Genomic DNA, 24,456 nt, shown 5'->3' with positions numbered 1-24,456 from the left:
AAGCAAACTCTATAAAGATCAAAATTTTTGCCTATTTTTATTTTTTGAGAGGATTTTGCTGTAGGGCATGTGTGCTTGCTAGAAAGACAGAGTCAGAGAGACAGAAAGCAAGAAATCACCCCCATCCAGGGGGAATGGTCATGCTGCAATTCCTTCTCCTCCATTCTCCTCTATGGGTCTTGGGCATACACACACATGTACCTAGCGTGAGTTCAAGCCACTGGGTCTGGAACTCGAACCGTCAACTACATGGTAGTCCAACAACATAGCCATTACGCAATCTGCTGGTCCTGATTTTTGCCTATTTTTTATACTGCTATACCCCTCGAGAGTACCTAGTACCTAGCAGAAATTCAATAAATAGTTGTTCAATGAATGAATATAAAAATGTTTTAAAATTATGCGCATTTAAAGGATTTCCATTTTTAGGAATGAAAGCTAGGGATTCATATAAAGAGATTTAGCAGCAAAGATGTTTACTCAAGCAGTATACCTAAACCTTAGGGAAATAAAACATAAATATTTAAGGAATATACTTAAGTAACTTACAGTAGATTGTTAAAATGAATACTCTTTGGCCACTAAAATGACATACCATGTAACTATTTCTTGACATGACCATGTGATTGCTAAATTTAAAATGGCTACAAAACATTGTGATTTTTTTTAAATTAAAAATATATGTTCATACAGATATTCTAAAAACTATTCATAAAACAAATAATTTCTTTGTGGTAATCTAATAGTTGATTTATTTCTTCTGTACAATAATATGTTGCTTCAGTTCTTTTTCAAGAGATCTCAATGAAAGAGGCTTACTCTTCAGTTTGATTAGCCTGTAGTATGAAGTATCACTGCACCTTGGCAACATTGGCAACTTTGTCATATCATGTTTGCAACAATGCTGCTTAGGCTGTATGCACAGTGACCACAATTCAGATCAGGCCAAACCATTAGAAGTGACCCACACAACACCTAAAGTCTGTACAGAGCAAAGATTGTTTCTCTACTGTGAATGCTGATTAGGATGGGCCGGACTTGTTAATATGCTAATAATTAGAGTGATTCTTCAGACTTATTGGTTTCTTAACTTAGTGTTGCAGGATGTGTACAAGCGAGGTGTATGGGAAGTCCCAAGGGACCTTGAGATAGAAGGTGGCAACTGAATTCTGGGTGGACTCTTAACTCCTTCTTTTGTGTGGCCTGTAAATTGACTTGCAGACAACAGAGAGAGAGATTAATGCAGGGGGAAAACAGATAACTTTAACCATAATTTATCAGTTATATGTAGAGATAAATTCTTAAGAGGAAATAAGGTCTGAGGAAATTACAGGAAATATTAAATCTGTGATTCTGTTTATGGTAGATACGCTGACCAACAAATTCCAGCTGTTTCTCTGTGGGTTATGGAAGTGTCACAGGCCTGTTTATAGTTACTGAATTGTAGACTCCTGTCTGAATCTTAGAGTCCTATTGGTTTGAGTTTACTCAGATTTATCCAAAGGGGCGTTTCCTGTAGGCAGTGCATTTTTGTGTCTAAATCTCCTATTCCAGTTTCTTTCCTTTCCCTGCCAACAGTTTGCCTCCACTAATGTTTGTGTAGTTTTATTTATTTAACACTTACAAGCACTAACTTGTATCATGCACTATTTGTAATACCCTGAAAGTGATAATTTATTTAATTGCTCATAACAAGGTGATGAATTAGGTCTACATTTCAAAGCAACATAAAAAGCAGAAGCCTTAAAGGACAAGAATCTCAGAAATTGTTACCATTAAAATGAATAATTTCTATATGAAAATGTAAGTTAAAGTTAAAGGCAAACCATAGAGTAGGAAAAGAAATTTGAAGTGCATAAAGGACTTGTATCTAGACTGCGAAAATTCTTATAAGTCCATGAGAAAAGACAAGGAGGCTAACTGAAAAATGGACAGAAGACATAAAGAAGGAGAACAAAACAAAACTTTGAATAGCTTAATGACCCTTAAGCTTATGAAAAGATGCTTAATTTCTTCTGCTGTGGAAAATGCAATGTAAAATATCACATGGTTATGTGATACCATGCCACCTCTATTAGATTTACAGAATTTTGAGTCTCACAATAAAAAATGTTGAGAATATGGAACATAGGAGAAGTAGCAACTGGCATCAAGCCCTTTTGAGAGCAACTTGGCAAAATCCACAGGAGTCATCAGAAAGGTCATGGCTTTTTTTTTTTTGGCATGCGTCATGACTTTTCCAACGACCCAATAGTACGGTTGAAGGTGTCTGCTTTATGACTCAGCAGTTCTAATTCTCTAATTACACCCTGGGGAATGGGAATACTCTCATATGAACCGACACATTCATAAGGTTTCTTGAATCACTGCATGTAACACTAAGACACTGGAGATGATAAAGTAGAAGTAGGAGAAAAGCTGAATTGTGAAATATTCACACCGGCATATGCCCAGTGAATGAAATGAACGAACCATATTTACAGGTATGAATATTGATACATCTTGAAAGTAAATGCTGAATAAGAGGAAAGTTGTAACAGAAAGGTCCTTGTAGAAAAAGGAGACCTCATTTAGAAATGGAAACAGCTGGAACCCCAGCAGTCATTCTCTCTCATCATGAACAGGAATTTAGGTTTTGGACTTGGCTTCAATTCCCAGGGTGAGACAAAAAGTATACCTAACCTCTTTGACCTCTTCCCAAGCTATCTTGATGCCGGTACTTCTATCAGTGATTTCAGAACTGTCCTGGTTGCTTCTGGTAGAATGTACATGTTTGTTATTTCCTGCCTAGCTTGAAACCTCTGCGTTGTCACTCCTGACTGTGGGAACTCCACGTGCAAGGAGGACCAGCTGGGATTCTGGACACGTTCATTACCAAACCCTGAAAGGTTTCAGAACAAACACTGCTGTTTTCTAGAAAGAGAAACAAACAAATGACAAAAGAAACAGATGAAAATGTTTTGGAAGTTCCAGAAGCTTAGACTTTTATAACCATAAAATATCTGCAAGATGATCAGTAGTAAACAGGCCCTGCTATATAAATTGTTAAAATTCTCATCTTGGCTTTGCAGTTATAGACAGGATCCTTTATTATTATGTTTATTTTAGTTGTAAGTGACACTATTACTAAGTAAATGACTCGTACTGGGTACCTGTTATAGCTTTGCTGAACAATTTACAACTATTCTAATTTTCTTAGAATAGATCAGAACATTGAAGCTTAGAGTAGTTAAATAATTTACCCACAGTAATTAGGATTAAATATCAGGTAGTTTTCTCAATATATTTTATTTATTTATTTTTGACTTTTATTTTTATAAAGCCAAAATTACAGAACTTTTTTTCACAGAAAAATTTACATTCCTTTGTTTGTTAAATGCTTTTTTCCTTTGCCCCTCACATTCACCCTCACCTACCAGCTCTCTACCCTTCCCTTGCCATCTCTGGCATCTACACTTACCCTCTCTTATTATCGTATCTTTGAATCTTTCCATTTCTGCCATACAATACAGATGTTCAGTATATATCGATTGGGGACATATGGTGTGTGTCTTTCACTGACTCCACTTTGAATCAAATGGCAGGTCTCATTGTTTATTATGGCTGAGTAAAATTCCATAGTATATATGTGCCACAGTTTTTCAACCCAGTCATCAGTTTAAAGACACTTGGGTTGACTCCATGTCTTAGTAATTGTGAATAATGCTGTAGTAAACATGGATGTACAGATGTCTTTCCAACTGAGTGTTTTCCTATCTTTGGATAAATACCAGGGAGTGGGATTACTGGGTCATATGGAAGTTCTATTTGTAGGGTTTTTGAGTCACCTCCATATTGTTTTTCACAGGGATTGTGTTAATTTACATTCCCACCAGCAGTGTCAGAGAATTTCCTTATACCACAGCCTCATCAGCATTTGTTGTTCTTTATTTTTTTTATTCTAGCCATTTTTTTTTTTTGGAGAGGTGTTTGCTATAGGGCATGTGCGCTCGCCAGAAAGAGAGACAGAGAGCAAGAAATCACCCCCTGGGGGGATGGCCATGCTGCAGTCCCTTCTTCTCCATTCTCCTCTTGGGATCTTCGGCATGTGTGCACATGCACCCAGAGTGAGTTTAAGTCACTCAGTCCGGGACTCGAACCAATGGTCAACTACATGGGAGTCCAGCGACAGCCATTACTTCAACTGCTGGTCCCATACTGCAGTCTCTTATTTTCCATTCTCCTCTTGGTATTTTGGGCATGTGCATACACATGCCTGGCATGATTTTCAAGCCGCAGGTTCTGGGACTTGAACCACATTTGGCCACATGAGACTCAAACACCTTTACCAGCATTCCACCTTGTGGCCCTTCAAAGAATTCTTAAAAGGATCAGTTAAGAAAATAGTTGCCAGTGGATCATCAGGTGGTGTGGTGGTTAAGGAGCTGGACCCACAGGGGTGACTACAGTTTGAGTCCCATGCTTGGTGTTCTGAAAATCATACTAGGCGCATGTACACGTGTCCCCCAAATCCCAGGAAGAGACTGGAGTAGAAGGGATTATGGCGTGGCCATCCACCCCGGTGATGATTTCTCACTTTCCATCTCACTGTTTCCTCTCTGTCTCTCTCTTAGGAGTTGCACACTCTATGAAAAAAAAAAATTGCCAGCATTATGAGACATTTTGGAAACAGGGTTGATTGATGTCAGCTGAAAAGCAGTAAGGATTGGTCAGAGCCTAGGCAATCCACCTAGTACACAGTTACCCTCTGAAAACTGCCTCTGCCCCCTCCAACTCTGATGAACAATAACTTGATTGCTGATGCCTAAGGTGGCACCTGTGTTAAAGTTTGAGTTGTTGTTGACATCTAGGGTCTACCCTACTAATTGAGCCTAGAGGAAAACCTATTCAAAACCTCAGCAGTGACAGATTTGAGACTTCTGACTAAGACACTGCACCACTCCACCTTTTTACACCTTATTTTTATCAATTATGAGGATAATAAAACTGATGTCATTGGATTATGAGGTCTAGGTCGAATAAATGCAAAGCATTTCTTGTGGTACCTGATACCTTAAAGGCTGTCAGTGACTTAACACTGAGAGGTTAGACTTTAAGGACTGTCTTTTAAGCCCTCTGAGAGACCAGACCCAAGTAGTGCTTCACTCACAGAGCTTTGCCTGGTCTGTTCTGGACTTTGCTGCCAGAAGTCAGGCAGTAGAAAGTGCTGGTTAGCACTAGGTTTTGGAGCCAGGATGGACTTTTTGCTTTGCTACATAGTGTTCATGTCAACTCAAAGGTTATTTAATTCTATAAATCTCATTTTGCCTATCTTTAAAATGAACATAATGGTAGTATCTCCCTTATTGGGTTGTCATGAAGATAAAATGCAATTATGTATATAAACTACTTAACACAGAGTCAGCGCACTTAGTGTTTAATAAGTGGTTGTTTTTACTTGGAAACATTTTTAATGTTATTAATTGATCTTTTTATGAAGTAATTTTGATAGGGGGTACTGGAGTTTGTGACTCAAACCCAGATCTGTGTGAAGCCTGAGCCTTTTCTGATGTAGCACACTTTCTGTGTTTGTTTAAATCACTCCATTTACTGTGTTTCTATATCCTTTAGTCAATGAGTTTCAGTCATAGAGTGCAGACACTTCGTATATATTAAGTGGGGAAATACAATGTCTCTCCTTCATAGCCTGGCTTGCTTCACAGTAAATGGATATAAATACCAGATATAGCGTGTGTGAAACAGTAGAGTCTGAGGAAAGAAATTTAGAAGAAAAATAGAGAGGCCAAGCATTAATGAGACAAAGAAATGTGATATTATCTGTTGAAGACACTTTTATAGTTTATCAACTGGAATAGGGAGAAATGTTCACATGTTGAAATATTCAGTTTGTAAGCTAAATAATATGATTGAATGTAAAAGAGAAAATGAAATAAAAAAATGAAAAAAAATCACTCTATTAACATGACTGTTAGTGCGTTCCCTGTTACCAGAATTTTTTTTTTCAATATATGTAAGATGATGATTTTGTAGAATTGCAGAAAACAATGAATTTTTAAGGTCCATTGAATTCCTGAGATCTTAACGATTCTCTGGATAGGATAGGCAGTCCCTAAATTGAAACAAGATGGTTTAAGCATGTGATTGTAAGTTAGTTGTTGAGAACTTGAAATTTATTTTCTTCAAGGCATACTCCTGTACAGAATTTAGGAAACAATCAAAGGAGATGGAAAAAGAGGCGACACTGTGATATTTCATTTAAATCTAGAGATCCCAAATTGTCTTCCATCTTGCAACGTCAGTGTAATTAAGTTAGGTCTCAGTGAGGCCTTAGGAGAATGTAACAGAGAGCCTGATATTCTTCCCAGATAGTCATATATTCATTCATTTAGCAAGTGCTGGGTGCCAACTACGTATAAGTTTTGAGGATAGAATGGTCTTTTTTCTATTATGAAAGAAGATAAGTGATCTTGTGGAAGGATAAAGTCAAACAGATTTGAGGCATACCTAAAATTGTTTGCTTATTGAAAGGAGAAAGATGAGAGGTAATAAGTCTTTTTTAAATTTTTTTTTTATTTTAAGGATTTTGCCATGGAGTGTGTGCACTCTCTGGAGAAAGAAAGAGAGAGACAGTGAAAGGGAAAGTGAGAAATCACCTCCTGGGGGGATGATCACACTGCAATATCATCTCCTACATTCTTCTCTTGTAATTTTGGGTGCACACGTACATGCACCTGGAGTGATTTTCTTTTTCTTTTTTTAAAAAATTTATTTATTATCATCATAATCTTGTTTATATTACATTGACTTGCATATAACTTTACAGCATATTACATTACTTTTTCAAAAGGGAATGCCATGCATGTCAGTCAATACAGAGACATTAATCTCCCCGCTTCAACATTCAATATCTTTTCATTGTTTTTCCCGATCATTATTATTATTATTCCAATGGTTTTTTAACCAGTCAATCATTATTTCTCATTTTGCTTGTAAAAAGACTTTAACCATCATGAAATACTTCTCAGACCAATCCAGTTGAGAATGCTATACACGTCATCAACAGGTAATAAGCCATATCTGTATCCCACTAATGTCATGCCTCTCTATTTGTTCTCTTGCTCTTTCTCTATACTCTTCTCTTCACCCCCCTATTCCACACTGTCTTATCCTCGTTAAGTATTTTCACTGCTTTTATGCCCTCTAATATTTTGATCTCTACCATAGAGTTAGGATAGTTGGTATATATTCAGTGGATACAGACACTTTCTTTCAAAACCTGGCTTGCTTCACTCAGCAATAGATCCTCCATATCCGACCACTTTCTATCAAATGCCAGGGTCTTGTTATTTTTATGACTGAGTAGTATTCTGTAGAGTATATATGCCACACTTTTTCAATCCATTCATCAGTTTGTGGACATTTAGGTTGTTTCCATGTCTTGGCAATCGTGGTTAATGCTGCAATAAACATTCATGTGCAAGCAATTTTCCAACTTAGCATTCTCCTGTCCTCCTGGTGTGATTTTCAAGCCACTGGGTCTGGACTCAAACTGCAGTTGATCATGTTTCCAGTACCTTAATCTCCATGCTACCTGCTGACCCCAAGGCAATAAATTTTAATCCAACTATTGCCATAATCCAAATGTGAAGAATCAAGAGCCAGAATTGTTAAAATTATAGTCATAATGCAGAAATTAAACTTTACTTTTGAAGGGTTGACTCTATCTATAGGATAATTGCACATTAGGGGTCCTTCAAAAGCATTTGCCAAAAATGTGTATTATGAAAAAACTGTTCATGGATTTCAAAAATTTTTGTGCCAAAATAAACTGGTACTTTAATTCCATTTTCATGAAGTTCTTGAAGTCCTCTCATAAAAGTTAAAAGAAATGATTAAAAAAAAAGGAATCTTAGACTCAGCCAAGAGTGGGAGTTCCGGCAAAGGAGGAATTCTAGGTTTATTGGAGGAATGGAAACGATAAAGTCATCCATGGCGTTGTTGCACTTTGGAGATGACAGCTCATCTGAGTAGAATTATCCTATGGTAACTAGAAAAAGGGAAGTTAGAAACTGGAGAAGAAATTTTCAGAGCTGAAATATGGATTTCCGTATCATCTGCACAGAGATGACAAGATTACTTAGGTAAGTAAAAGAGAACAAAACTATTGAAACTGGCAAAAGAACTAATTAATGGCAAGGGCCAAAGAGAAAACCAAGAAAGTGGAATGTCAGAGGACTTGAAGGTCAAATAGTCAATAGCGTCAACTATGGCACAGAGAGGTGGGATGAGGACTATGAAAAGACTGGAAACATACATAAGGGAATAACTAATGAAATGTGGTGGCCATGCTCCAATCCCTTCTCCCCCATTCTCCATGCACATATATGTGCCTGATGTGATTTTCTTTCTTTCCTTCTTCCTTCCTTCCTTCTTTCCTTCCTTCCTTCTTTCTTCCTTTTTTTTTTTTTTTGTGAAGTTTTTGCTATAGGGCACATGCACTTGCCAGAAAGACAGAGACAGAGAGATAGAAAGCGAAAAATCACCCTGCAAGGGAGATGGTCATGCCACAATCCCTTCTCCTCTCAGGATCTTGGGCATGCATGCACATGTGCCCAGCATGAGTTTAAGCCACCGGTCCGGGACTCAAACTGCGGTCGACTACATGGGAGTCCAGCGACATAGCCATTACGCCAACTGCCATTCCTGTGTCTGATGTGATTTTCAAGCTGAGAGGTCTGAGACTTGAACTGCTTAAGGCCATGTGGGCGTTCAGGGCCTTAACCACTGTGCCACCTGTTGGTTCCCTCAGGGGAATTTTTAGTTTTGACCATAATGTGGAAGTTACTGATAAGCAGATTTGAAATTCATCAGAAGGATAGAACATGTTGCCTTCTGTCAAGTTTCTTTACCTCTAGTCTCACCTACATTGGTTCATTCTTTGCATTCTAATTTCCTGGAATATGTCAGTCCCCTGTTTAAAGATTTCTGTTTTTTTTTTTTTGTTGTTGCCAGCAGAAATCCAGTATCATTAGCATAGCAGACAAAATGCTTTGTACTCTGCTTCTAACCTCTGTGTTCCATTTCATCTTCTGCCACTCAGGGCACAAGAGATTTCCGATTCCTTCCAGGTTGAGTCTTTTATACAGTGCTCTTTCTGCCTGGAAGCTCCTTTGCACTATCTTTCACTAATGCAACCTTTAACACTTGGCTCAAATGTCATCTCACTTTGGAGTCCCGTCTTGCCTCACTTCCCCAGGCCTAGCAAGAGTCTCCTTTGGAACTTCAACTCTGAGTTGTTCATTCAAGGCTGTGCTTCAGCATCTCACACTGTTGTTCATCCATTTCCATAGCTGTGATCTCCATTAGACCACATGATATCCGCACACAACAGATTGTCTTTTTTATTGATGGAATCTCCATGGCTGACTCAAAACAAACTCTTGCTAAAAGCATCAGGAACGAATAAGTATCATGCAAGGAAATATATATTGAAGTATTTCAGATGGAAGTGAGGAAGGATATTAGTGGAAAAGACGAATAGTTTCACCTCTGCTCTGCGTTTTTGTAGTTATCTGACCATATATAATGCAAACAATATGTAAACCTATGTTTTCTGAATGTATTCTGCTGTAATCATTATGTACTCAGAAAGTGGCTTTGGAGTTAAACCGTCTCAACTTCAAATGTGACCTCTGAGCTTGAAAGCTATTCAAATTTGAGCAAATTAATTCCTACAAACCTGAGTTTCTTATTGATAAAATAATGTTAATACTTATAGTGTGGTTGTGAAGATAAAATTGACAAAATGCAGACAGAACAATTTAATTTAGTTATCACCAGGGTAACAACTACCTCTGAGTCCCACCTTCCTGACCCTGATCTCTTAGTATCTCTTTGGTCTTGGATTTGGTTCCTTTGAGACTTTAATCCATTCAATAAAGAGAATAATTTTTTGTTTTTAAAATTACTTCTCGATGTTAAGAAAATAGTTTCACCTCTGCTCTGCGTTTTTGTAGTTATCTGACCATATATAATGCAAACAATATGTAAACCTATGTTTTCTGAATGTATTCTGCTGTAATCATTATGTACTCAGAAAGTGGCTTTGGAGTTAAACCGTCTCAACTTCAAATGTGACCTCTGAGCTTGAAAGCTATTCAAATTTGAGCAAATTAATTCCTACAAACCTGAGTTTCTTATTGATAAAATAATGTTAATACTTATAGTGTGGTTGTGAAGATAAAATTGACAAAATGCAGACAGAACAATTTAATTTAGTTATCACCAGGGTAACAACTACCTCTGAGTCCCACCTTCCTGACCCTGATCTCTTAGTATCTCTTTGGTCTTGGATTTGGTTCCTTTGAGACTTTAATCCATTCAATAAAGAGAATAATTTTTTGTTTTTAAAATTACTTCTCGATGTTAAGAAATTTAAACTCTTTTTTTTTTTTTTAAATTCAGTGCCTCATCTACCTAAATGATCTTTTCTTATTAATAATGTACTCCTTGCCTTGAGGGAATTCAACAAAAATCTAGAATTAGACATATGGCTCGATATAGTAAGTTCACAGTTAAGTCTGAATTGTTTATGAGTCTCTAGATGACTCCCATGAGCTTCAAGTCTTGCTAAGCTGCATCTAAAGACACCCGTTTTTGTATTATCTTCATGATTCTGTTGCCCTGAGGGATTCAGATCAGCTAGCTCTTTCCACCTTTTTTTTTAGCAGAATTTTTGTGGTTAATAAAAACATTCACTTAAAGCTTTTTTTTTTTGCATAGATAAAGGAAAGGATTCCACATCAGATTTAGATCAAGAGATAGATTTTTGGAAGAAAATGATGGATGTGTCCTCTGGGAGCCGTGGAATGCAGTGATGTTCCGTCTCTGACTGATTGAGTTTATGGCATTTAGGAACCCTTCCACACCCACACCCACACAAAGACACAAACAGTGGTCACAACTGCAGCTTCAGACACTGCCTCTTCCCCTAGTCTTATTTCCAAAGAGCATCCGTTGTTTTCCATAACATGAAATAAATCCCTCTCTTTTGCCCAGTGGTGAAAAGCTTACATAAACTAAAACTTCAACTATTCCCCAGAGAGTTTTGTGTTGGCTAGCTTGTAGCCACGGGTTTGTTTGGATACTGATATGCGTTTTCTGTGCAGATCTTTCAGGCCACTTGGGTGAGTCCCAAGGTGATAAATTCACTTGTCTTGAAAATTCATCAGACTAACCATTACAACACTCTGCTTATGAAAACTTAAATAATTGACACTCTGACTGAAAAGGCTCCAGGTTCAAACTATCTCTTTTATTCTTTCAGCATATATCATCCTGATGAAATATATATCTACATATATTTTAGGAAGTCTTGGCCAGGAGATGACTTTAACAGTCATTGAAAAGAAAATATGAATGTGAAGAATCGATTAGAAGCAAGATATTTAACTTTGCATTGTGGTGTTCCCATGAAAGAATTTTTTTTTTTTTTTGCATATTTAGAAGTGAGTTGTTGTGTGCTAAATAGTTAACATTACTGTCCTGAAATTAAGATGTATATTGAAACATTTTTATCTATCATATTAAAAAGAAAATGGAAGGAATTATATTGAAAGGCAGGAATCAATGCTTGGCGTATAGCAGTCACTCACTCCGTGTAAATGTAAGTAGGATCAGGTTCTTAGTGAAATGTAATGCTACCTTCATTTTAAAAGATTATATCCTGTGTATAACTTTCTATGATTGTACATTCTTCATACTGCAGCCTATGTTTTAGAAGCTATATTAGTTCCATTTTATTTTTTTTCTCTTTACTTTTATTTATTAAGTATGATCAGAGAAGTATTCTCCAAATATTAATACTGTTTTTATACTTTTTACTTGTTTGGAAAATGGTAAAAAAGTTTATTTTTCTAATATAATTAGAATCTATGGAATCTACAGATCTGAAGCCCATGAATATTTAATAGCTCTACTATAATTACACTAGTTCTTCCACTAATATGTGAAGCATTTTATTGGATGACAATAACCTATTTTAGCTAATGTTTTTAGATCTTTTTGGTAACCTAGATTATTAATTAACTAAAAATAGTTAGCTGTTTCAACAATGAATAATTCTACAATTCTTCATAGTTAGAAACTATGACTGTACTGTCTCTAAGGAGTCAAGATTTTGTTTCTGTACTCACTGCCTTAACAAGGTAGAAAACACTACATCTCGTTATAAAATTAGCTTCCCTTTCTTTAAGACCTAATAGAGAATAAAGAAAAGAAATCACATATGCTTTTCTGTTCGTGAAGTCTAATCTCAAATTATACTAGAAACAAAACAGAGAGTAAAGAACTGGATTATTTTGAGTTTTTGTTGGCTAAACTGAAATATCAGTCTCTGTATGTCTAGAGTTCTAATTCATAAATCACAGCAAAAATGAGTAAGTATAGCTAAAATTGTTTATAGGCCAATAGTTGTGTAGTTTGCTATGTTCTTATGTACTTGGCACGTAGCTTTCTTTTAAAGCAGCTCCATTAGTTTGTTTGTTTATTTATTTATTTAGTTTTGAGAAATAAGTTAGTACAAGAGTGTCTACTCTAACCTAACATACTATATACTGAGACCTAAATACTGTTAAATAAGATGAATGCATTGCTCAAACTGCAATTATATTATTATTACATTAGAAATTGTTCAATACCACATTTGGAATTCTGTTAATACCACTTTTCATCTCTTTTTGCAAGAGGCTTTCTGTCAAAGAGTACATAAAGGCAGAAACAGTAGAAATTACATCTCTAACGGTGGATTTTAAAACTACTCATTTCATGGGGCCACTCGTTTCATGGAGACTACCTACTCTCAGAACTAGGAGTGAAGGAATCTAAGAAATGTCTTTTTTGTCACTATTGGTTGTTTTGAAAGAGGATCACATAAGAAAAGAGGTTGTGTTACATTCTTTAGAGTGTAAGAAGATGCATCCTTGTTTGTCTGTTTCTAGGTTTGAAGAAGAAATTACCAGCACCTGGTTACATCTCTTTGAAGGCAGTGGAGTCCCTTATGGCCCAATCAACAGCATGAAGAATGTATTTGCAGACCCTCAGGTTTGTTTTCTGAAGTTTTCAATGCACTGTGTTTAACACCACATCAATTTGCCTCCCTTTTCTGTTTATACTGATTTGTACACAGGCATGCCAGCCACTGATCTGCAGCTTAAGTCAGGAACGTGATTTTGCACTGTTAGAGGTCTGAAATGCTAAATTCTAATGAGACTTTTGATCTTTATTTTGTAATCATACTTTGTGCCTGCCAGATCTGACGTATTTCTTAATCAGCCACTACACAAAGTTTCTGAGGTCAGAAAAAATTTATTTTTCCTGAAGAACAGAAACTCATACGATTCAGAGGTTGTAGCTGGGCACTCAGATTATTTTTTTGTAAAAGGAAATATGAGACTTTCACAGTTACAGCTCACTTCTGACTATATGGTTATCTTAAAATGTATAAATCAAGGCATATTTAATTCTGCAAATAAGAGGTTTTTATATGCTGTGATTAACGGGTGTCATTGATGAGGCATTAATTAAACTAGAGTAGAAATCGGTGCTTTTGGGGCCCAGGAAGAAGGATCATCTAAGAAAATATGTCTTCTACAAAATTCTTCAAGTGATTACTCTTAGATGTCAAAAACATACGTTTTGGTTTTATTTAGTCAATATAACAAGTCACTTTCCATGCTTCAGAACCACCCATTAACCCCAAAGGGAGAGGAATTCCATTTTTTCTGTGAAGGTTTATTCATATATCTTGCCTAACGTTTCAAAATTATGTGTGTTTTCCTTGGGTTCTTCATATTTATATAGTGGTAAGTTTTTCTTCGAAATGAGTTACTGAAAATGGATACACCATTTGGAGGGAGGAGAGCTTTATTGGAAAACTGGGCTCTCTCTCTAACATTGGTACTTTTATCTTATATGAACATTTGTTTAAAAAGAAGTCGAAATGTACTTAATTCAGTGGTTACAATGTTTAATGGAGAAAAATGGTGAATGAATTCTGCTTCTTTTTGCTGTTTTTCTACCAAGACTACAGATATATAAAACAATGGTTAATTGGTATTTGAGGCAAGGGGGCCCACATGATTGATGTGTTGTATGTGAGGTCATATGAAAGGGACCCCATGGCATTGTGGACCAGTGCTTGGTGATTCCTTGTGATGAAGTGATATTATCGTGCAGGGAGCTGAGTTGCGTTGTGTGAAATAGCCAGTTCTTTGGGTCTAGGTCTCTGAGGTTAGAGACCTGTCCTAACACACATGAAAAACCATGAGCATGTGTAAAGTAGGAAAAGAAAAGTTTGAATAGAAAAATAAAAAATAGATTTTTAACAGAAAAGAAATATATTCCACATTAGAAATGCATATGGGTGGGCAGCTGCCAGAGAAGGAAAGCTGCAGTGGGTATGGGTTGGGTATTTTATCTTGGGGTCTTGTCATGAATATTTAGGAGGGGAGGTTTTTCTTTTTCAGTAGAAATAAATTTATACTGAAGTTATTTTCCTTTGTGTGAGGAAATATGACTAAAATGTTCATTAATGTTTCAAAACAGAATTTTACTGCTATAGCTTTATTTATCTTAAGAACACAACCCATTCTAAACGCACTAAGACCATGTAACAATGTCAATATTTTGGGAAATGGTGAGCAATTAGCCTGACTACGGGCTTAGGATCTACTTCCATGCTTGTTTCTTGAGCTCCTTCTACTTCTGAGAGCTTTCCATCATTTCCCAGTGTTTGCTGAAGTTCACAGATGGCACTAAGAAGAACCTGGAGCCGTTTGTATCTCAACACTGTCTTTAACAAGTGAGAGGTGCTCTAATTCTTTTCCCAGAGCTCCTAGCCCCTTCAATGTCTCATGCCTGTCTAGATGATGTTGGATCACTTTGCTAAAGCATCATATCCTTGGTGACTTTTGTATTCATTTTGCTTGAAGAGTTTGCTTTTTGCATTTTTTTGAGATCCATATCATGCCCCACCAAAGTTTTGCCCATTGAAAATTCACATTAAGAGTGTGTGCTCAACACACATTGACACTGGCTATATCCCTCTTCTTGGGATCCATTTAATGAAACTCTGCACTAGCAGATTGATTCTCCCATCATCTCCAACATCATTTCCTTCAATTGGTAGACAATTCTACATGACTTCGTCTTGCTGAGCCGGAGAGACGTGGGACCTAGGACCACAGTGGAACAGCTCGGGTGTCCCTGCGAGGTTTGCGCTCATACGTCTGGCGGGTCTTGGGACAGACACTTGTGCCAGGAATGACCCACATTCAGAAAAGCCCTGGGTTCCCGGTCCTGCAGTTCTGGCCCCTATGGCTGCTCCCTGTGGCCACCCCCCTCCTTCCTGGGCTGTGGCTGGTGCAGGCAAAAGGGTAAAAGAGAAGCTTGTGGACCTCTGGGAGGAGTTCACCACCATTATTACATTTTTAAAATGAGCCAAGATCAGGCCAGTTCTATAGCCTAGTGGTTAAGAGAGCTGGGTCCCTTATCGCTGACAGTGGTTCAGGTCCCTGTTCCAGCCCGGGTGGCTTGAGAATCATGCCTGGCATGTGTGCTTGTCTGCCCCAAATCCCAATAGGAAGAGGAAATGGAGGAGAAGAGATATTGGTGTGACCACTCTCCATTGGGTAGGGTGCTTTCTCTTTCTGGCAAGAGCACATACCCTCTGGTTATTAAAAAAAAGATAGCAAAGATGACTGTGGGAATTATGAAACTGACTTACACAGAGGCAGGCATCATCTTTCCCTTTTGCCTGGAAGTGTTTGTCTTTTTTAGAAAGAAGTCCATAAAATTTTGTGGGATCAGCAGATGGTGTGGTGGTTACTTTGTTGGACTTCCATGTAGTTGACCATGGTTTGAGTCCTGGACTGGCAGCTTAAAACTCACGCCAGGTGTGTGTGCATGCCCCAAATCCCTGGAAGAGAAGGGATTGTAGCATGGCCATTATCCTGGGGGAGCAATTTCTGCTTCTGTCTCTCTGTCTCCCTGGTGACTGCACATGCCCTATAGCAAAAGTCTCTCTCTAAAAAGAAAAAAAAAAATTAAAAATTGCATTTGAAAGAAAAGTAATACGTGAGAAAAATGAGTTTTTAAAAAAAGTTTGCAAAATGCATTGTTATGAAAGCCCTTAGGGTGATATTTAACATGACTACTTAGAAAGGTCATTCATTTATTAAATACACTTTTTATTACACTATGTATAAGATGCTGGAGATTTAGTATAAATTGAGTCATCTCTGTGTTTTTAAAATTAAATTCAAAATTGACTTAAATACCAAGTAAACAATAAATATGTGTTGATGCATGAATCAGCAAATTAATGAGTTGGTTAGTTCTGGGATATGTAGGCTTTCCAAATGATCAGGTGACTCCTGTGTCGCTTGAGTAGGGTTGATAAACTCTACCTTTAGGGTTGTTTGGAAAACTTTGGCCATCTCAAGAGACTTAAGCATAAATAATGGTTTACACCTGTGGTCAAAATTTGTGGACACTCTTACAAACCTTCTAAGTTTTAGTTTCTTTAACTGTTAAATGATGAAGTAGGCTGTTATCTCTATGTTGCTGAAACTGTTAAATGAGATAATTATTATCAAGGTATCAGCTCAGGGATTGCTGAATGGCAGACAATCGATGCGTGGTAGTGTTCTGGTTAGATGATGTCCTTTATAGTTGTATTCTGATTTAAAACTCTTTCTTTTACCTACCTTTGTGTAGTGATAGAGGCAAATCCAGTGTAACTGTGGGGATGGAAATCAACTTAAAACCTCACTCTAGTGAGATTTTGTGTTTGTGAAAACAAAAATTATTTGTAAACACCACATCAAGGAATTGTCAACCCTTCATTGTGTCTGAATGCTGAATATCCTTTTATTTTTCATAAAAGTTTTTGTAAGTATGACTTCTGTTTAAGGTGTCCGCCCTTGTTTTTTCTCTGATGAGCTACAGAGTTTCTTGGCCTTGGGTGCACAGAACTGACCACTTCTGTTAAGATGTGGGAATGTATTGGGGAGCGAATGGGCGCCTGGGCCCAGCTCTCCGTGTGCGCCGTGCCAGCACAGCTGTTAGCTCAACTGCAAATTGCTTTGGGTGAAGTACAAGGCCTGGAACATGGCGCATGAAGGGAGACTTTGATGAAGTGAAAAGGGGTATGTCTGACCCAGTGAAAGAAAAAAAGTATGAGAAGTCAGTAGAACAGGAAAGAATTTTATTTTTCTACTTATCAAGTGGACCATTTACATTTGATCTATGGTTTGAATTTGGTAGATGTCAAAAATTTACTTGATGGTAGAAAGTATTCAAACCTAACAATTTCCCATAGTCTCCTATTCTGAGAATACTTAGCTTTTGACTACCAAAACAATGGATGATATATTTTTTCTTTGCTTGGATAGGTGAAAGGTGGTCTTTCTTATCTTCTGATCATAAACTACAAATCTTTGCACAGTTAAAATGATCTTGTAAGCATCCACTGTTAATCCAAGTATTAATACCCTGGGGGTTTTGGTTTGTATTTACTGATAGTTTTGAAAAGTTTTGATTGAAAGCCTTTAAAATGGCAATTTTATTGTTTTTCTTCCTCAATGACAAATTATCTGCAGAAAGCTCTATGCATTATAGAAGTATAATATAGATTATCTGCATATAGATTTAATAGCCAGTCATTTTTCCAAGTGCTTTCTTAAGATATCTTCTTTTAATCAGGCCAAGATTGTGTAGTACATTAAAGGAATTCTTAAAAGTTTCTGAAACTTACTAGTTGACCTCAGTATGGTCCTATTTAACATACCCTTGGGAACATGTGCATGAAATATATTGTGGTTTGAGGGTTTCCAACCCAAACAAACTTAAAAGAAAATGCAGCTTTTAATAGAAACTTCAAATTCTTGCAAAAATAGGTATGAATAACACCACTGAGAGGATTGGAAAGCATTGTTATCTACAGTGGGGATCAAGAGAATGCACCATTTTGCTTTTAGGATTTTGCTTAAGAATGATTCTAGTATGTTATTATCTTTGATTGAATTGTTCAGTTTAAAACAAATAAATCAGGGGCCAGCAGATGGTATACTAGTTAAGGTGCTGGACTCACACCTGACCGACCACAGTTCAAGTCCTGGATCTGGCGGTTTGAAACTCATGCTGGACACGGGTATGTGTATCTCCAAAATCCTGAGAGGAGAATAGAGGAGAAGGAATTGTGGTGTGGCCATCCCCCTGGGGGGTGATTTCTCACTTTTTCTCTCTCTCTGTCTCTCTGTACACACCCTGTAGCAAAAATCTGTCAAAATAAATAGATAAAATAAAATACAACAAATGAATCATTGAGGCTGATTCGTGGTTGCCTTTGTCCTTGATACCCTTTACCTAAGAGTAGGAAGAGAGGGCAGTGATTGTCACACAACTGTTATTTAATTTAACAGTCTTTGCGTTTGTACCACACAAGTTGACTACATCAGGTGTAAGACATCACCCCGAAGCATCACTTCTGAGAAATATTGGGAGGGAAATATCAGAACTATTGAAATATCACAGCTGGCCCTGATTTTAACCCGTGCCAAACACCTGCAGGCTCTAAAAGGATACCAAAACAAAACCCCGCCCTGTGGCAGCAAGCCACCCCTTAACAACCCTTCCTTAACTTCACATCACCATCAAAACTAATTTAACATTTTCTTCAGAAACCTTATTCTTCCTGTCCCAGATGGCCATTACAACTCCTTTAGCAAATCTTTTGTATGAGATAAATATGTCATAGAAACAGAGTGAAGTATTGAAATATTTGATGGCTGAAAATTATCTTTTGTTTTCATCTCATTATTTGTGGAAGCCTGTGAAGCTGGAGGTTTTATTAATCTCTGGACCAGCTCATATTCTCTAAGTGATTTTGTATTAACACATTTTGGCAAAATATCTGAGCATCTGGGGGAAAAAAGCCTTACTGTTCATATAGTAAATGTCGGGAGCACCTCAAAATTCAAAGCTGTATTTCAGGCTCTTTCTATCACACACACACACACATGTGTTTGCACATGCACATGCACGCACACACACAACTTTCACCTTTGAATGACTTAATATTTTTTAAAACGCAGTTGCATAACCCTTCGAGGGTTATACAGATCAAGGAAAATTATATCCTTGTCTCGGATACTGCTGGTACATATATACGGTGGTCCTTGCAGTTGAAAAACTATTGATGAAGACGAAGAGGTAAATAGTATGTCTAGGAATAATTGTTAGCTGACTAGGAAGAAAAAGAAATGAATTTGGAGGGGCTGGACTGGTGCAGCAGTAAAAGGCAGTGTCTGTAGCGTTGGCTCACGTGGGAAAGTTCCAGGTTTGTGTCTAGAGTACACCAGGCACATGTGTGCCCAGGACGAGGGCCGGCTGGGAGTGGACCATGCTCCGAAGCTACTATTGGGAAGGCCCTCTCTCTTTCTCTTGCTCGTGGAAGAAATTAAAAAAATAAACTTTTCAAAAATTTAATTTTTGTGTATTTGACATATTTTAGGTGTGGCATAAATTCAGATATGGTATAATATTTTCAATTTTTGAAGAAATAATGTATTTCAGACTTCATCAATTAAATTAAATAAGAACCGAGAGTTTAAGACTTCAATTTTACACTAACATAAGAAGCACAAGGCAATAATAGTTTTATTTTGTGGAGTCGAGAAGATTCCTAATGCAAAAACCTTGTGTGTTATCATTTAAGAAAAAAAAAACTATTGAAATATTGAATAAAAATTAAGGTCTCAGATACCATTACTTGCATTTTATTTTATTTCATTTTTAAATATACACCTAAGAAATTCATATATAGTTTGAATGCACACTAATTTCTTTTATCATTTTTTTAAGTTTGCTATAGGCCATGTACACGTCCTAGAAACAGAGAGACAGAGAGAGAGAGAGCAAGAAAGTGAGAAATCAGTCCTTGGGAGCATGGCCATGGCACAGTCTCTTCTCCATTCTTCTCTCAGGATTTTGGATACACACACACATCCTGAGCATGTTTATCAAGCTGCTAGATCTGGAACGTGAACTGTCCCAGAACTCCTTAACCTCTGTGCCACCTGCTAGCCTGACATTAATTTCTTTAAACTGTCTCACATATATATTTGAATGTCCAACTGGAATGCTTGACCATTATCTGATCTTTTCACAAAAAGATGAAAGATATAGTTCAGGGCAAAGAAGACCATAATCTTTTATTCATTCAGTCATTCTCTTGTTCATTCAGTCATTTCCGTAATTAGCCCGTTGTAGGTTAGGTTGGCAAGGGTTGGGATGATGTGCTCAGATGCAATCAAGAAAACTAAGTGGTTAAACGGAATCTGAAATCTAGTTTAGGTAGAAAGTGTTCAGTGTCACAGAAGAGTTTCCCATAAAGAAGTATTTTTAATATAAAATAATTAGACAGGACCACTTCCATAGCACAAAGTTTAAGTGTTGTGCATTGTGAGCTGGATTTCACATGCCAACTGTGGTTCAAATCCTGGCCCTGGTGGCTTGAAAAACAAGCTTATGCTTGTGTATGCCTGCCACAAATCTTAGTGCGATGGAGAAATGGACAAAAGTGGATTGCGTCATGACTATGCCCCATTGAGGAATGCTTTCTCTCTCTCTCTCTCTCTAGTGAGCACACAATCCCTTTTAGCAATAAAAAATTTTAAATAAAAGAAACGATAGGCATAGACCATTATGCTATTTACCTACTTAATAAATGAACACAAGTTTAACCAGTAATCAATGAAGGTATTGGATCACAGAGCACATATACACTATGGAATACTACTCAACCATAGAGAACAGTGAAATCCTGTCATTTGACACAAAGTAGATGAACCTAGAAGGTATAATGCTAAGTGAACTAAGCCAGACTATGTAAAGACAAATACTATATATGTCCCTGCTTAGTATATACCAAATATCTGTACTCTATGGCAGAAACTGAAGGACTTGAAAGCTTAGGAATAGAGGGTAATAGTAGATACCAGAAGGTACTTCTGTGGGTGGGGGAGGTGGGAGGTGTGTGAGAAAATTTCTAATGGAAACAAAATTTTGAGATCTGACAGAGTTGCAAAATGTCTTAATCATAAAATTTAAAACTCAAAGAACTCAGATAACATAAAACTCAAATAATTCTTTATCCAACGTGTTTCTTGAAATAAATTTTTTTCCTATTACTTATAAGTTCCTTCTAAATGAATAAGTAGATAATGGAGGATTTTTAGTTTTAGTAATTTTGATATTATTTTTGGTAATTTGTTATTATTTGTGGTCTGAGGATATTGAAGATTTCTTGGTGCCTTGTAAAATTACTTTTTCTCTCTCTCCTCCTTTCTCTGTCTCTAGTACACACATTCCTGCAGCTAATTCATGAAGTTCTCCATAGTCATATATACTACTGTGGTTTAAGTGTGCCCCCACCCCCCAATTCATGTGCTGAAATAAATTTGCAGTGGGATTAGGAGGGTGAAAACTTTAACTATCATGTTGAAATTTGAGGTCTTTAGGGAATGATTAGTGTAAGTCATCAGGATGGGACCCCCTGATTGATTCTTGGTGGGTTTATAGGGAGAGAGAATGAGACTGACACATACACGGAACCTCTTGCCATGTGGTGCCCTGTGCTGCCTTGGGGCTCTTACAGAGTCCCCACCAATGAGACACCCTGACCATGGCAGCCACTTGGCCTTGGACCTCCAAGACTATGATAATATGTCTATGCTTCATAAATTACCAGTGTAGTATTTAACTGTTAAAGACAGAAAAGTAGACTCAGATCTATACCTTTTAGTTCCCAAACATTTCCAAAATATTTCAGAGGGGAGGTACATATTATAATCATTGACTTTTAGCAAAACTTGAACTTTCGAGCCAAGGACATAAATACTTTTTAGTGGGGAAAAAGTGAGAATTAAGAAAGACTAATACTATTTGAGGGTATTTTGGGACTGCAGATTAAATGTAATCATTATAAGCTAATTTTAGAAAAAAGTAGCACAGTGCTGCCCAGTAGAAAGATAATGCAAAGTACATGTGTCATTTTAATTACCTGGTAGACAGATGAAGAAAGAAATAGTAAAATTAATCCATTTTTTTAATAATATACTTTTATTCTAATATTTCCAGAATACATTTCAAAGTGCAATTAAAATAAAAATGTCAACGAGGATTTAAAACTCTCGTAGAGTCTTTGAAATCTGCCTGCAGCCTAGACTAGATACATTTCAAATACTCGATAGCTTCTTGTGGCTGGTGGCTGCAGTGTTGGAAGCATCGATTTACCCAATTATGAAAATTTCTGGTAGTTGATCTTCATTTTGTTTTCCAACTTTTACCACTTTTTAGTTTTTTGAATTTTATTAGTCATTCCTTAACCAAATTAAACACATTCATTTTAGACCTAATGTCTTCACTTGTCCACTTTGAAGTCATAAGAATTACACCTTATTTGGAATACATAATAGCCAGCTACTCTGTGCTTGTTTCTTCTCTGGAATCACTTAAATTTGTGTTGATTTCTCTATGCATTTCAACTTTCATCATTTACAAGAAAAGACTTTTACTTAAATAAATGATTACTATAGTAAAAGCTAGAAACATGTAATAAATTATCACCCACCTTTTCTGATACAAATATTGTCAGATTTTAGAGCTTTGAGACATGCTATTCTTAAGGGAGTTGAAAAGTAAACTACAAGGCCTGTATATAGAAAGCCATAAAATTTAGTAGACATAAAAGGCTTGAATCAATGTAGAAGTAGTTATTCATGGCTAAGCAGACTGAATATTGTCAAGACATCAATTATTCCGAGATTATTTATAGCTCTAATGTAATCTCAGTGTAAGTCCCAGTGGGATATTTTTCTTAACTTTTTTAGAATATGGTTTATAAATTGATAAGAATAGTAACTATTATGTATAATTAAAAATAAGGGGGCCAGCAGGTGGTGTGGTGGTTGAGGTGTTGGACTCCCATATGGCCAACTGTGGTTTGAGTCTCAGACATGGTGGCTTGAAACTCATGCCAGATGCATGTGCATAAGTGTCCAAAATCCTGAGAGGACAGTGGAAGAGAAGGAATTGCAGCAAGCCCTCCCACCCCCCGAGGGGGGATGATTTCTCATTTTCTGTCAGTCTCTGTCTCTCTAGTGAGAGCACATGCCCTAAAGCAAAAAAAAAGTATATAAGAAGGAAGCATGCACTATGTATGATAAAATATATTTCAAAATCACAGCAATTAAAACAGTATGGAAATAGTAGGGAATAGATAGGCCAATGAAATATAAAGGTAAACAGAACATGCATGTAGATTTGGTACCTCATAAAAATAAAATGACAAATAGAAGAGAAATATTTTCTGTTTGAAACAAAGGAAATTATTTTTCTTTTAAAATTATATTCACAACTTATACCCAGATAAATAATAGGTACTTTAAAATTTGTCGTAGGCAGAGATTTTTGTTATATGGTACGTGTGCTTGCTGGAGAGACAGAGAGACAGGAAGTAAGAAACCACCCTGATCCCTTCTCCTCCATTCTCAGACTCTTGGGATTTTGGGCACACATGCACATGTGCCTGACTTAATAATAGGCAAAGGACATGAATATATATTTTTTCAATGATATACAAATCGCCAACATGTATAGGAAAAAACGGTCAGCCTTGCTAATCATCAGGGAAATGCAGATCATACTACTTCACCCCTGTTAGGATGCCTGCTATCAATAAGTCAAAAAATAATAAGCGTTAGCAAGGATGTAGAGAAAAGGGAACACTTACACATAAGGTGGATGAGAATGTACATTGGTACATCCATATATAAAACAGTATGAATGTTCTCCTCTTTCATAGTTAATCATTCTAGGAAAGTTCTTAAAATACAAATCATTGTGGGGCCAGCAAATAGTGTAGTGTTTATGTCGCTGGACTCCCACATGGCTGGCTGCAGGTCAAATCCAGGTTTGGTGGCTTGAAACTCATGCCAGGTGCATGTGCATGCCAAAGATATTGGGAGGAGAATGGAGAAGATGAGATTTGGGCGTGGCCATTCCGCCTTCAGGGGTGATTCTTCACTTTCCCTCTCACTGTCTCTGACTCTCCCCCTTCCCTTCCCTTCCCTTCCCTTCCCTTCCCTTCCCTTCCCTTCTCTCCTCTCCTCGTCCCTTCCCTTCCTTCCCTATACCTGTCCCTATTGCCTTCTTTTCTTGTCCATTTTCCTTTCTTCAGTATTTAGATTGTGTATATTTCTCTGCATCTGTGCATTATTTCTGTTTTTAAATTGTAACCATTGTAGTGGGTGTGTAATGTTATTTTTAGTGGGAATGAAATGGTTCTGATTTATATTTCCCTAATGTTGAATGATGTGAGCAAATCTTCATGTG

At 37.0% G+C, this 24,456-nt stretch overlaps 1 protein-coding gene and 1 pseudogene across 1 annotated transcript in view; one reads left to right on the top strand and one right to left on the bottom strand.

The window, feature by feature from the left end:
* SUGCT (succinyl-CoA:glutarate-CoA transferase) overlaps positions 1-24,456 on the top strand; it is a gene marked incomplete at its 5' end in the record, with an annotated part of 825,119 nt that overhangs the window by 360,013 nt on the left and 440,650 nt on the right. Inside the window, 1 exon segment of the mRNA XM_014585757.2 lies at positions 12,999-13,101. Within this exon segment, the coding sequence (XP_014441243.1) occupies positions 12,999-13,101 (103 nt within the window).
* Positions 14,678-15,478, bottom strand: LOC114006818 (THO complex subunit 7 homolog pseudogene; annotated as a pseudogene).

Source organism: Tupaia chinensis, unplaced genomic scaffold (genome assembly GCF_000334495.1).
Source record: "Tupaia chinensis unplaced genomic scaffold, TupChi_1.0 Scaffold000088_1, whole genome shotgun sequence".
Lineage (NCBI taxonomy): Eukaryota > Metazoa > Chordata > Mammalia > Scandentia > Tupaiidae > Tupaia > Tupaia belangeri.
Note: the sequence above shows the minus strand (reverse complement) of the source record. Positions and strands in the feature narration are given on the sequence as shown.